At 34.7% G+C, this 14,662-nt stretch overlaps 1 protein-coding gene across 1 annotated transcript; it reads right to left on the reverse strand.

The window, feature by feature from the left end:
• Positions 1–271: 271 nt before the first annotated feature.
• Positions 272–10,654, reverse strand: CLEC12A (C-type lectin domain family 12 member A). The gene is made up of 6 exons (XM_025995231.2): positions 10,391–10,654; positions 5,829–5,921; positions 5,361–5,549; positions 4,249–4,400; positions 2,596–2,699; positions 272–539 (listed from the first exon to the last, which is right to left on the reverse strand). Exons 1-6 carry the CDS (start codon positions 10,479–10,481, stop codon positions 362–364), a joined length of 807 nt encoding a protein of 268 aa, XP_025851016.1. The 5' UTR covers positions 10,482–10,654; the 3' UTR covers positions 272–361.
• Between the last annotated feature and the right edge of the window lie 4,008 nt (positions 10,655–14,662).

The raw sequence follows: 14,662 nt of genomic DNA on the forward strand, positions 1-14,662 counted from the left end.
TTGGTCATGATGTATATCCTTTGTGTATATTCCTAGATTTCATTTTCCCTGGTGTTGTATAAGGTTGGTATTCACCTTGTTTATTCCTGGAAAAGCAGGAAAAGTGAGTTTGAGTTTTCTGTATGTTCACACAACACACTCTATTTATGCTCAACTGTATCTGTCCTGTATCTAGATGATAAGATAAGACTTTGGGTTCCTTTCAATCAGCAAATGAGGTGAAAGAAAGAAGAAAGTTTAAAACTGTATGTTATTAGGAGACACGCAAAGATTTAATCTCATAGCATCTTTATTCCCTTTGCATGGTCCACAAGGTGTATGCTCCCAAAAGTTGCTTTAATGACAGGATAATAGTGAAATGCTAACTATATTTTTCATTTGGTATTTCATTCATTAGCATGTTCTCAATCTTGACTCGATCAGCCAGCTTCTTACATATGATATGCAGTTTGGCAGTGCATTCTATATAGTAAACATATGTTATGTCCATATATCCACAATACATCCTATCATTTACATCATTTGTGTTTCTTATAAACCTGAAAGAGAAAATAAAGAATTACACTTGGCAAGTCAAACATTTGAAACACATCCATAGGAAAAAAGATTTACCAATATATCATTGCTCCTGGGTCTGTATTATCTAAAATACATTTTAATTATTATTTGGAATATCAAGAGTGCCCAAGTTACTTATATTTATCAACAAATATGCAGTATCAAACACTGCCTTACTTAATCTGCCTTTTCCATTTTTTTTTTTACATCTGGACTACTTGCTGTCCTTTACTTCCAGATGTACCATCTCCCTTCCTCAATACTTAATATGATTTAGAATAATACAATTCTATTAAATCCCCCAGTCTGGCTTCTCTGGTAAATCTTCAACACTGTCTCTTCAAATATTTTTCATAATCACCCAAGTCAGGAATTAGCTTAACATATGATATCTTCAGTTCAACATCATCTCCAAGTAACATTTCCCTCTAACCATTTTTCAGGGATTTTATTCTGAAGTTCTTGAATAATTATGACCTCCTAATACAAGATTACTGAGCAGGGGCTATGCATCGAAGGCAAACTTGTAAATTGAAAATATTATCCTTTGGGAAAAATATAGTTTATTAAATACTTTGGTCAATAAATAATGATCATTAATAAAAAATGGTTATCAATTAATTTTTCAAAAGCAAAATTTCCTATTTGAAGTGACATGATACAGATGTCATTGATCATAGCCCCTTTTGAGAAACACATCCCAAAATACATTAAGAAAAAAAACGAAAGGAAATACATTGCCTACACATATATAACTATATATTATACACCTATCTAATGTATTATATATACATATATATTATTATGTACTTTTTATTTAGGTATTATTTCTTAACAATTTGAAATATATGATGTTTTCTATTCCACTGTAGATTACCTCCCCATTAGCAATAATTACAAATAAGCACATGGAAATTCTATATTTTTTCAAAACAAGATTCCATCTGTACTCTCCTCTGATGCACACACTACCTTCATCTCTAGTCCCTTTACTCCAATTGAGATCTTTAAAATATACTTTCTTCTGTCCTCCATTTGTACACATATATTGTCCCCTGCTCTGTTCCATCATTGTAAACTGCCAAAGACAAAACTGCCTTGTCTTTCTGACACATATTCTCAGGTCTACTATTTGTCTGAAGGAAAATGCAAACAAAACAATCAAAACTTGTATTTGCTTCTCACCCACTGTGGGGAGTGTCCAGGAATCTCAGGGTTTAGATTTAGCTTGGCTGGACCCCAACGCAACTGCCCTGTGTTCACTCCTGCTTAATGTGTCCTCAAAGAACAAATAAGTATGAATTCATGGGCATGTTGAGGCTCTGGTTTCTTTCTTTAGTCTGATCCTGTCTGCTTCTCAAATTTAAAGGCTTATAAAATGCAAATGGAATTTCAGCATGATTTTTATGTACTTCTTGACTGTCCCCTCTCCTCCTATTTCAAATAGAACAAATATAGCATATGAATCTATTCATTATGATATATTTATAACCAGATTTCCTAATATATTACAAAACAAATTATTTTATACATACCATCTATGCAATATAACATGCCCATGTTTATTTTGTTCCCTTTACTAGAAATGTTCTAGTCTATTTATAAATTTTTCATTCCAAATGGCCATTTCAAGGGAGACCTGGGTGGCTCAGTGGTTAAGTATCTGCCTTTGGACAAGGGTGTGATCCCAGGGTCTGGGATCGAGTCTCACATCCAGCTCCTTGCCAGGAAATTACTTCTCCCTCTGTCTATGTCTTTCTCTCTCTCTCTTTCTCTTTCTCTCTCTCTTTGTGTCTCTCATGAATACATAAATAAATCTTAAAAAAATAAATTCCTTAGTGACTTGTCAAGATAATGAGAATATTTGTGGTAATTTTTTGCATTATTACACACTTTAGAGAAGGCTGAGTTAAGAGAAAAGAGTTATTTGAGAGTGCAATTTCAATTGAAGCTATTTTTAGTTCTAAGCTACAATGCTCCTGGTGAAAACACTGTACTCAAACCAACTATAAAAATTGAAAAAGAACAAAAACTTACCAGTTGGAGGAGATAATCGTTTCATCCAGTTTCTGGTAATCTCTGTCATACGTGGGAGATAATCCCAGCCAGTAATTACGTAACCTCTTGGATTTTATAAATTCCTACAAGAAATAGAGATGTTTAAAAAAATAATTGTTTACCTCCCACAAAAATACTGATTGTCTCCCATTTCTGTACATTACCTCACAACATAATTTCTTACAAATTACTGTTTTAAAGTAACATTTTTGACATTTCACTACTGCTTTTCTTTTACATTGTACTGCCATTAGAAAAAAAAATCTGGGGGATCCCTGGGTGGCTCAGCAGTTTAATTTAGCACCTGCCTTCGGCCCAAGGCGTGATCTTGGAGTCCCGGGATCGAGTCCCGCATTGGGCTTCCTGCATGAAGCCTGCTTTTCCCTCTGCCTGTGTCTCTGCCTCTCTCTCTCTCTCTCTGTGTCTCATGAATAAATAAACAAAATCTTTTTTAAAAAATCTAAACAAAGTGCTCCTTACTGTAAGATTTCTTCTGACAGTTATTTATCAGTTACTGTTTCACAAGGGAAAGTATCTACCATTCCATGCATTACTTTAACTTAAGGTCAATGAAGGTCACAAACTTCAAGATTCACGTATCCAGTAGAAGTTAGTCCAGGAGCAAAAGATGTGGTTAATTAATATAAACACAAGTTAATAGAAACAGAAGAAGTAGGAGAAAAAAACCTATCCAAGTCAAATGAGAAGTGGTTATAAAGTAGAATTTAGATCCAGTCCAGAATTTTAGAGCCAAAGTTCTTTTTTCCTCATATTCCAGACATTTTTTGAGTGACTAACTAAGATGGATCAGTTAAGAATGATTAGATGTGGATGATATTATGGTTTGATTTCCCCCACAGCTGTAAAGGATGATAGAGATTCTTACAGTAGGGAAGCTGACATTTTTGGGAAAATGAATTTTTTCCTTAAATAATATGTGAATACTATCTGAGAGATCAGAAGTGCTGAAGAATAAGTAAAATATGGAGATTCTATTTAGATACGAGAAAAAAGAAAATAAATACATAAGTACATAAATAAATCTTCCAGAGAACTCACTCTTCCTGGGACCCAAGGAGTCAGTATAATATATCTGCTTAACACTTGCCTTTGACATCCCATCTTAATTCTACTTCTTTATACATATTTTACTCAACCTATCCTCTTATTCTAGTATATGTTAGCTTTTTCTCTTATTAAAAAATAAGACAAAATGGTGGCAACAGAGATTCTTCTCTTATCTAGATTTTACAGAATTGGTAACCCTCAGGAATGATCTCCTGATCAACTGTTTTTAGAGAAATTCTCAGAAATTATGTTCTGAGAGTTGATCCTAACATTTAATTTTGGAAATGTTCACAGACCAAAGACTGGGCACTCCATATCTCCCCACCTGTCTGGCCTCTGAGATTTTGCTGATGTTAACATCTTAAGCTAAGGTTTTAGATGACACGTTGGCTATCCTACCCTGTAATAAATGTACTAAGTCTCAGCCACTTCATACTCTAACTAAATTAAGCCAGAATCATGTCTGGATTAGCACAAATCTTCCCCAATATGTCTCATTCCTCTCTATTCTATGATGGGAAAAGTGGCTTCCTTCTTCACAGACAGAGATCCATGGGACCTTACCAATACGCTTTTATTCTTAATTGTCAACAGGCTGGCATTTTGAGCAGAACAGAACATGACACTCTCTTGCCATGTTTCATAACTGTTCTTTAGTATATAGCAGCTGTCCTCATGCCACATCCATGTCTTTGGACAAGGTTTACATTTGTGCTCTGGAAGAAGAACATGGTTTCATTTGGGTTGTGTTGATAATCTCCATTATTCTTATTATTCCCATTGTTCTCTATGTCAAATTAACCAAATTTACTTGTCTCTCTTCTTTTTTACATGAAAGATGAAGAAAATGCATCCTCAGTCCAAAACATAAAGAACACATTCCAAATTAAATGTCCATTGTATTCCAGCATATTTTCTTACCTCAAGAGTCCTGAAAAATGATTGATTAACTTATGTTTCTTTTTCATTTTTTATAATACTACATGGCAATAAAGGCTAATCACAAAATCATTGTGTAGTAAGAATCAACCCCACCCAAAAAAAAAAAACCTTACAGCAGCCTTGCCTTCTCTAACTACAGTGTTTCTTGCTGCCTGACATTGAATATTAGGGGGAGTTCTCAAGAGCACCAAGAACATGTTTTAGTTATAATAGCTATAGAAACTGTTAGATATATTTAAAAAACAATTCCTCCTAACTCTAAAGGCAAAGCCTAACTCTTTTCTATTGATTCTCATCAAACATTGACTGAAATTTAAGAATAAGATCACCTATAAAAAAGAAAAGACTCTTCTAATCCTTTATTTTTTTTTCTTCTAATCCTTTAAAAAGGATATAAAGAGGTGACTTATGATCTCCTGTCTATCTTCTGTTGACCTCAGTGCCCAAATAACAGTAGTGAATGTCAGATTAGAGAAACTGTATACTGTCTGATATTTTATTAACTAACTCTCAGCCTCTAATAATTTGGGGGCCTACAGGTATTATTACTTTTCCTGTTTTTCTTCTTACTGCAAGGAAATATCAGTGAGTCCTCTGTCAATCACATTTAATTCCTTTCTCCAAATAATGGCATCCTAGGAAAAAGCTGCTACCTATTGTTGAAATTATTTTCAAGTGACACCTAGGTTTTGTTCATTGTCTAATAAGTAGCTTAGAGAGGAATGTAGGATTACCTGGTTCTCTTTTGTAGAGTTCATGACATAATTTGGTGGCTGTTACTTGCAGTGTGACAGATAGGTTCCTGATCATCTTGGAACTATTCATGTTACTCATTAGTTGTAGAGAAACATTCCTCTGAAGTTCTTCTTTGAAATTTTGTAGTTTATTCAATTTTCCCATTTCTATCTTCAAAGTTGTGTAAACTCCAGATTAAAAAAAAAAAGAAATGATAAAAAAACCCTTCAACAACCCATCATCCTTGCTGCTGAACTAATATTACAAAATTAAAGGTCTAGGGAAGTAGTCCCTTCATGGGAGTGAGGGAAACTGACTACCATGTTTAAGTATCTAGTTATCAATACCTTTTGGGGTTTTATCACCAATAATCATTTCTAAGCCTCAATTCAAAAATAAACTTTCTTGTAAAACTCATGTAATTCTAGGTGTTAGCCCTTTCAATCAAAACATAGGTTAATACATACATATGCTTCCTAAGACTCCTAGTCCAATCAGCAGCAGAAGGCATAGAAGAGCCAAGACTCTCTGACACCATCCATGGGAAGGAGCAGGTGGTGCTGTGAAAAGCAAAATTAGCAGACAGGCCTTGAAATGGTATACATCTTTATTCAAATCATTCATTCATTCATTCATTCATTCATCCTTCCATTCATTCATTTTACCTTTATTTCTTTCCTAACATGTCTCTGGTAAAAAAATGTGTTTTGCTAGAAACTCAAGGACATTTTAAAATTTCTAGAGAACACATAAAAAACATTTTATTCATGTTTTTGCATGCAAAAATGGTTCTCAATGGAGAAGCTGTTAATTGGTAGGCTGATTCAAGAAACAAAGAGTAAAAAATGGGCTTTAAAAAGAGAATTGAGAAAACCAATCTGGATACAATATACAAATTTGGGAAAAATGGGTAGCTGGGAGCTAATAGGTCATTCAGAGTATTCCTTCTGTGAGTGGACAGTTGTGACTGACAAAGCAAATAATTTCAATTATGTATGTCCTTCTCCCCAGTGCTGAGAATTTGCTGTGAAACATAGATGATAGAGTGTCTTTTGTAATATCTCCATGTGTCCTCCCAACAGCCAGACCTTAGGCCAGATTGACTTCATTTCCTTATCAGGATTTCTTCATAGTTTTAGCAACAAACTTCTGTTGGTATTTCTTTTTTTACCAAACACTAAAGCCCCAAAACAGATCATTCCCCTTTTAAAAAAAAAAAAAAGAGGAATCATAAACTTTATATTATAAATTAATCATTATTAAATAACCACCTGATTTAAATTATCATCATTTGTGTATGTGAATACTAGATGTTTCAAAAAAATATAATTCAAGAATAATGTGATAACCTTATTATACTTCTGGTCTTTATCCTACATCTCTTAGTTGCTGATGTAATAATATTGTGAAATATAGAAAGAATTGAAAGTGAAATGTAAAATGACTTCTAGCAATAGTTAATGGTGAAAGAACTAGATAATCAAGGTCTTATAGAAGGTTAGAAGTGTGGCTTCAAGTACTATCTTTTGTAAGAAGTATATTCTCATTTATTTATGTATACAATTAGACTAAAGTTATGGGTTCAATATCTTCTATATACTACACATTATTCTGGGTGCTCACAATACAGAAGTGAACAAGACATATAAGTCCCTGCTCTCATGATAATACATTATAATTGTGAGAGAAAATAAATAGATAGATAATAGAGATGACAGATGATAAATAAATAGATGATAGATAGATGATAGATAGATAGATTAGATAGATAGATGAATGATAAATAGATTATAGGGATCTCACATTGTGCTATGGTATACACAGCTTTAAGACAGTTATATTATGGAGAGCATGTAGTTTTGATCTTATGGCCAATGGGAATGTGCCTGCAAAATCAGTGAGAAGAAGATTATAAGCAGCAAGAGTATCTAGTTAAAGAAACCTAATCTGGGAAAGATCCTTACCTATTTGAAAAATAGAAAAAAAATTCAATGGCTAAAAAACTGTGGCCAAGGCAAGAAATGATGTTCGAGGAGGTAAAAAATGCAGGAGACAGATCACCTACAGGCTTTGTTAAACCAGAGAGGATTGGACTTCTTTTGGAAAACAAATGGAAGGCTTTAATGAAGACAGGAAAATAATTGAGGTTTTTTTTTAAGATTTTACTTTATATGGACAATGAATTAATTATAGAGTAGCAGTGTTGGAAGCGGAGAAAATAGCAAGAAAACTACTGTAGCATGCCATGTGAGAGAGAATAGTAGTTTGTTTTACTAAGATTAGATAATGTGACCACCCATGAATTGATTAAAAATACATTTTGAAGTTAGAATCTATAATACAAATTTATGAAATGTTTATGAGAGATCTTTTACTTGATAAAGGGGGTGGAAAATAAGTATGCACACTTATAGGCAGTATAGCATAGTGATTTTTTAAAAAAAGCAAAATTATTCCTAGGGCTAATATGTCTGAGCTTGAATGCTGGATCTACTGCTTATCATGTCAGATATTGAACAAATCATTTGCGTCTCTGTATCTTAGTTTTTGCATGCTAAAATAGAATGCCATAAAATATCATAGATTAAGTGATTTAATATTGGTAATACAATTAGAACATTGCTGGCCTATAGCAAACACCTGGTGATTGTATTAAATATGAATTTATATTTATATCTAGTGAAATGAGGATGATTGGGGAAAGGAAACAGTTTTAGAGGAAAAAATTTTAAATACAAAACTTTGGGGTACATTGTGGTTTTGAATGTTATATCTTCCAATGTTTCTTTGTCTCTTTTCTTTCTTCAGGCCTCTATGTGTCTTTTCATTTAACTTAAACTCCAAAAGAAATAGGAGAAATTGGGGGGTAATATATACTTGACTTGGTAGAAAATCAAATGACATTTTTTTAGAGGTCTCTCTGTCTCTCATTTTGTCTCTCATCTCTGTTTCACACACATATACTTCATTTCTTTCTTTTCTTTTTTTACTTTTCTTCTTCCTCCCTTCTTCCTTCCCTCCCTCTCTATCTTTTCTTTCTTCTTTTTTCTTTCTTTCTTTCTTTCTTTCTTTCTTTCTTTCTTTCTTTCTTTCTTCTTTCTTTCTTTCTTTCTTTCTTTTTTCTTTCTTTTTTCTTTCTTTCTTTCTTTCTTTCTTTCTTTCTTTCTTTCTTTCTTTCTTTTTTTCTTTCTTTTTTCCCCTATATCTAGGCTCAACATATGGGAATTATGGTGCATGTATGTATCTAAGTATTTTGTAACCTCCAATAAACATTATTTTTTCCATTTCTAAGTAATAAGTCAGATTCTGGAAATATTAATCCCATCATATGACTGCAAGAATCACTTTAAAATAAATTATCATGCTATTAAGTTATTCTCAACAGTTTAACCAAAGCAGTCACTTCTTAAATACCATACTTAAGATAAGCAACTTTAGTTCAAAATATATCTCATACCTAGGGAAAATGAATTAATTAAAGATTTATAAAAAAGAGCTATATTCCCATTCAACTATAATATTCCCTGAGTTATTTAGAATTTGCTAATTATTCAAAGCATGAATAGACCTAACAGCAAGCTAAGGAGAAGTGATATAATCTGATTTATGTAAGTAAATGAATAACAAGTCTGGACACCTCGATGGCTCAGCTGTTCAGCAACTGCCTTCAGCTCAGGGCATGATCCCTGGGTCCGGGATCGAGTCCTGCATCAGGCTCTCTACAAGGAGCCTGCTTCTGCCTCTCTCTCTATGTCTCTCATGAATAAATAGATAAAATCTTTAAAAACTCCATTAAAAATAACAATAAATAAATGAATAATATGTCTAACAGTGTAGTAACATGCTCATTCACAAAATTCCAATTTATAGGTCTGAATACTACTGTCTCACTCTTTTATCTCTAGTTATAGTTTAATGTTGAAATAAAATTCCTCACTGTTTAGTTTTAAGTTCAGATTCTTCCACTTAGTCATACATGGCTACAAAGGATCACTTAGTATCTTTTTATGAATAAAATTTGATTTGTTTGAAGGTAGTGATCAAACTGGAGCAGCTTAAAAGTAACAGAACTTTAATTCCTTCTAATATTCCTTTCAGAAAAATATTCTCAAACTTATTTATTATTGTCATTCTTCTTGAGATTCCCTCATTTTCATTTGTGGTCACCAGAACTGAAAAGTGTGGCCAATTTTAAATATTAGAGAAATATATAACGAGACTAAATTAATAAATAAAAAATGAGTAGTGAAATTCTGGCTGATAAAAAAACATTTTGTGAGTATATTTCTCATCTTTATCTATCTTTAATTTAAACCTCATGAAATAATCATTAAACATGTTAGCCTTTTCAAAATGGCACATGTAGCATACACTAAATTATGGCTGCAAGCTCATAATTAAATAGGCCTTGTTATCTCCATTTTATAGATGAGAACACAGACTTCAAAAGGTCAAATGATGGACTTAAATGTCCAATGGACATCCAATGGTTTCCAAAACCTCTCCTCCATAATTCTGATGGGTCAATAGAGAGTCTTTCCCAATCCACAGACATGCATGTGACGCTCAAACACACCATGTACTCCCTGAAGCCACTGTTGCTTTCCTGTAAAACAGAGATGCTCATTTCTACCTTATGAGGATAGGATAGTGCCTATCACATAGGAAGAAAGATGAGAGCCAGTTTTACCATTATATTTGTGGCTAGCATTTTCTTATAAAAAAGAAGCACTTACAAAACCATGACTTTCCTGGACAACATAGGCCCTTGTTTTACAGGGGAAAAAATGTTTCATAATCCAATAAAATCAAGCCATTATCCTATCCTAATTATCTTGAGTATGGCATTACAGCATAGAAACATTGTAAAAGATTGAGTATTCAATGCACTAATTAGCACCTTTCTTTTTTTTAATTAGCACCTTTAGTAAAAAAAAAAAATCAACCCTTCATAATTATTTTGTGCATTAGTAATTTTGGTAAAAATGGGAAGCTCAACCTACAACACATCCAAAGCTCAAAATCTTACCTTTTATCCCAACTGTGTCAAACTCATGGATATTTTCCCCTTTACTGGAGTCCTGAAATTTTAGATCTGCATAAGTAACTTCTTCAGACATTGATGGCTATGAAAAGATAGCCCAACAAACTATTAAAAAAAAAAAAAGATGAAGGTGAACCAACAAAGTTTAATGTTAAACAATAATTATGATTTTAAACTTCTGTTTATAAACCAAAGCTTAAATTTATAAGCTTTAACTTCTCTTTTCACTGTCCCAATCCTGTGTGTATACAAAGGAGCTACAGCCTATCAGAGGCCTCAGACATAGTTGCAAGAGTGAAAGTCGTTCTTCCTCTTATACTTGTTCCTTTTTCTCATTTCTCTATATCTGCCAACTACAGAAATAGTTTTAAAAATTGTCTTGGATATTACTGGTGCCATGTAAGGGGGCACAGATCACTAGAGACATGTGCAGATATAACCTAGAACTTATTGGAGAAAAACGTTCAAGCAGAGAAAGAACAGAAGAACACAGTCCTCAAACACTCAATGATTCTACAGCAATGGCCCAGAACAGATGTTTTGTATGTGTCACGGCAAAGGTTGTAACAGAGATGATTTGCTTTTGCTGGGAGACTTCATATACCCAGAGCACTCCCAGGCAGAGGCAGAGGACAAACTGTACTTCGTAACTCTCTTACTTAGGGATAAATTAGTCTAGGAGGAGTTAGGGAACAACTAGTTTTTCTAGTAACAAGAAATATACTAAAGGAGCCTGGGGCCCAGGAACCACACCATGCATACTGATAGCCAAAATGTATAAACCAAAGGCCCTAGGAATTTCTCTGTAGTCCAGGAAAGCTGAGATTAGTCTTACTGTCTCTCTGCAGACTGCCTCAATCTTTTTTAGCCAGCTCCCAGCTAAAGTATACCAAAAGGGGGAAACAAATACGGCTCCAGAGTCCTGCAAAGTCAGGATCTTATAGAGTCAACTCAGCATTCTTAGGAGGCAGGGGTCCATTCATTTACTGATCAAATGTACAAACTGGAGGTGGGGGCTTGGGAATGATTGTTTTTGAGTAAGTTCCTTCCTAATTCTTATTAGTAAATCTTATATTTTCAGTCACATAATTGAATTGAAAGACACAGTGATAGTGACATACTAGGTTCAAAAAAAAGATCCACAATCAGGATCAAAAGAGAAAAAACAAGTATATGCATTAAAAGAGGAGTTTGAAAAGGATAAAGTAAAGGGCCAATTTGTAAGATGTGCATAGACTTAAAGGAATAAATATAGGGAATATATATATATTATCATTATTGTTATTATTATCATCATTATTATTATTAGAATTGGCTTGCATGATTATGGAGGCCAAGAAGTCCCAGGATCTGTCATTTGAAAATTGAAGAACCAGGAGATCTGATGGTGTCATTGTCTGAAGGTTGGAGGGGAGTAGAGGATAGGGAGGCCAATGATAGAAGTCTCTGTCTGAGTCAAAGCCTGAGAACCAACAGCTCCAATGTCCAAGTGTAGGTGAACATGGATATTTCAGCTCAAGCAGAGAGAAAGAAAGGGAGAATTTGTCACTGTCTCTCTTTCGATCTCTCTCTCTCTTTTGTTCTAAGCAGGCCCTTTATAAATTAGATCATCTAGATTGGTGAGGACAAGTTTCTTTACGGAGTCTACTGATTCAAATGCTAATATCCTTAGGACATACTCTCACAGACACACCCAGAAATAATGTTCTATCAGCTATTTGGGCACCTTAGTGCAGTCAAATTGGCACATAACATTCACCATCACAGAACCTATAATAGTAACTAGCACATATGCACTTCATATAAAGTAGCAAGTTGGGGTAGAAGGAAAGTGGAAAAATACAGTTACAAAAAGCCATCACTAAATATAGTCTCTCTACATTTAACAGAACATGTGATCTAAACTAGAATCATAGCTTTCTTTTCATACCATGTTCATATTTCCCTTATCTTATTCCAGCATCTTCTTTACCATAATTTGACATCCCCCTGTAATTTTCTATCAAATGCCAGACATTGTATGTAAAAACAGTTAAGATTATGAATGATATCTTTCAATAAAAAGGTTGTTTTTGTTTTGTTTTTCTGTTTTCCTGGCAGGCAGGTACAATAGAAGCAGTAAATCTCAATCAGTTGGAATCTCTCAAGTTTTGTTTGTTGGGTTCTTTATTTTTTTTTATTTTGTTCAACATTTATACTGATTTTGTTGTAGGAGACTTCATGTGATAGTAGCCACAGTTCTATGACCAGAACTAAAGATGTCCCAGCTGCTCATCATATAAACCCCCCTGAGCATATATACAAAAGCTAATGGTCAGACAATACATCTATACCAGTTTTTTCTGAAACAACATGTGTGAGGGACAATATCATAGATGCAGAAGGAATAACAGTTACTAAACTTCCCTCTCAGCCTTCACACTATGGAGTAATGCACAGAAATTGGGAGTTTGAGTATCAAACTCTAGGTAGGAGAATTTTTTAAAAGATTTTATTTATTTATTTGAGAGAGAGATAGAAAGAGAACAAGCAGAGGGAGAGAGAGAATCCCACGCAGACTCCCCACTGAGCAGGGAGCCAGACTGAGGGCTTGAGGCCAGCTCCAGGTGGGGCTCCGTCTTAGGACCCTGAGATCATGACCTGAGCAAAAGTCAGACACTTAACCAACTGAGCGACCCAGTCTCCCCTCCAGGTAAGAAATTCTGATGCCACACAGGGGTGTTTTAGGCACATGGCCAGGGAATGAGCAGCTTCTTTGCTGGCTTTATGAAGGGCTATATTTTAAGAATTTTGGTCATGATGTTATAACACAGGGAAATCTTGCTTCTTCCCTATGCTGCTGCCTGGGTATTTTCACCACAGAAACCACCAGCCCACCCCTTATGTCTGTAACCGTAAGCTGTGTCAGAACCTGTCATGTGAGTCTTCACTCAGGTACACCCTCCAAATTGAATGTCTTAAATGCTCTCCTGTAGCTAGTTACTTCGGAGACTTACAGGGGCTAAACCTGAAGCAAATCAACATTGGATGAGTTAATCTTCTCATCTCATTCTTGTCTTGATTCTAAAGTGTGGCTGATATTTTTTCCATTGCAGTTGAGCGAACACTTCAACCTATGAAGGCTATAAGGCTGAATCATTGGGACAACAGCCACTGCAGGGAGAGACTCCATTATCTTCAGCATGTAGAAAATGAGAAAGTATGTCACTCCTGCTTTTACAACAGAATAAACCTGGAAAATATGCAAATTCATAACTTCTCTTAAACTCCTCAGAGGTCTGAGGTTATGGGGCAGCCAACTAAGCTAACACTTAAGGAAAGAGACAGGGCTTGCCTACTTGGGGTAAAAAAGCAACTCATATAAACTATTATAAAAAAAATAGGGTAAAGCTTTTAACCAGTTGCTAAAGGCAGAGTGTGGGTTTATATGAGAGCATAGAACCCCTAATTGCTGCAGACACAGCGTGCAACACATCCACTTGCAGACACTTTACAGACCTCACCCAATGCTGAATGTTGGAGAATGATGAAGGATTGGTGAGATGAACAGTAGTCACTGTACAAAAGACATGAAGTCCCACCTGGAAATGCCTCCCTATGGAATAAAATTCTTCCTCTCAGGCCACTAGTGGATTCGTTAAGTTGGAAATGAAACAGAAGCGTTTTTATATTCGTGAGGAAAAGACTGAAAAGTATCTTGATAGTATTTACACTGGCTATCAGACGTGCTTTGCTAAACGGAACTCCAGTTATTCACAGTGGGTACTTGCTTGACACACATCCTGTTTCACATCTCCACGTTTCTTCACTGTTTCTGTTACCCTTCAAATAAACAGCCTGCACTCAGTTCTTCAGGTCCTATGTTGTCTTTTCCCATTTTCCCTTTCACGAGTCCTTTCTGCCCTTGAAAGGGTAGCAATCCATCTTTCCTTTGCTGCATAGTCCCCTCCTACCCTCTGTCCCTAAGGGCTCTCTGATAGGCAAAAGCAGAGGACTGAGAAAAACCCCAAACCAAGCCCCTGGAGCTCTTATCAACTTAAAAGATTAGAAAAAATCTTGTGACGTAAGTAGGGATGTCAGATAAAATGCAATACCTCTAGTTAATTTTGAAACTCTGATTAAAAGTGTTTTTTTTTTTTTCAAAGTAGGTATGCCTCATGCAACATTTTCATTTGTTGCATTTGCAACATTTGTTGTTGATCTGAAATTCAAATTTGACTGGGAATTCTATATTTTAATTTGCTAAATCTTGTTGGT

This window comes from Vulpes vulpes, chromosome 8 (assembly GCF_048418805.1).
Source record: "Vulpes vulpes isolate BD-2025 chromosome 8, VulVul3, whole genome shotgun sequence".
Taxonomy (NCBI): Eukaryota; Metazoa; Chordata; class Mammalia; order Carnivora; family Canidae; genus Vulpes; species Vulpes vulpes.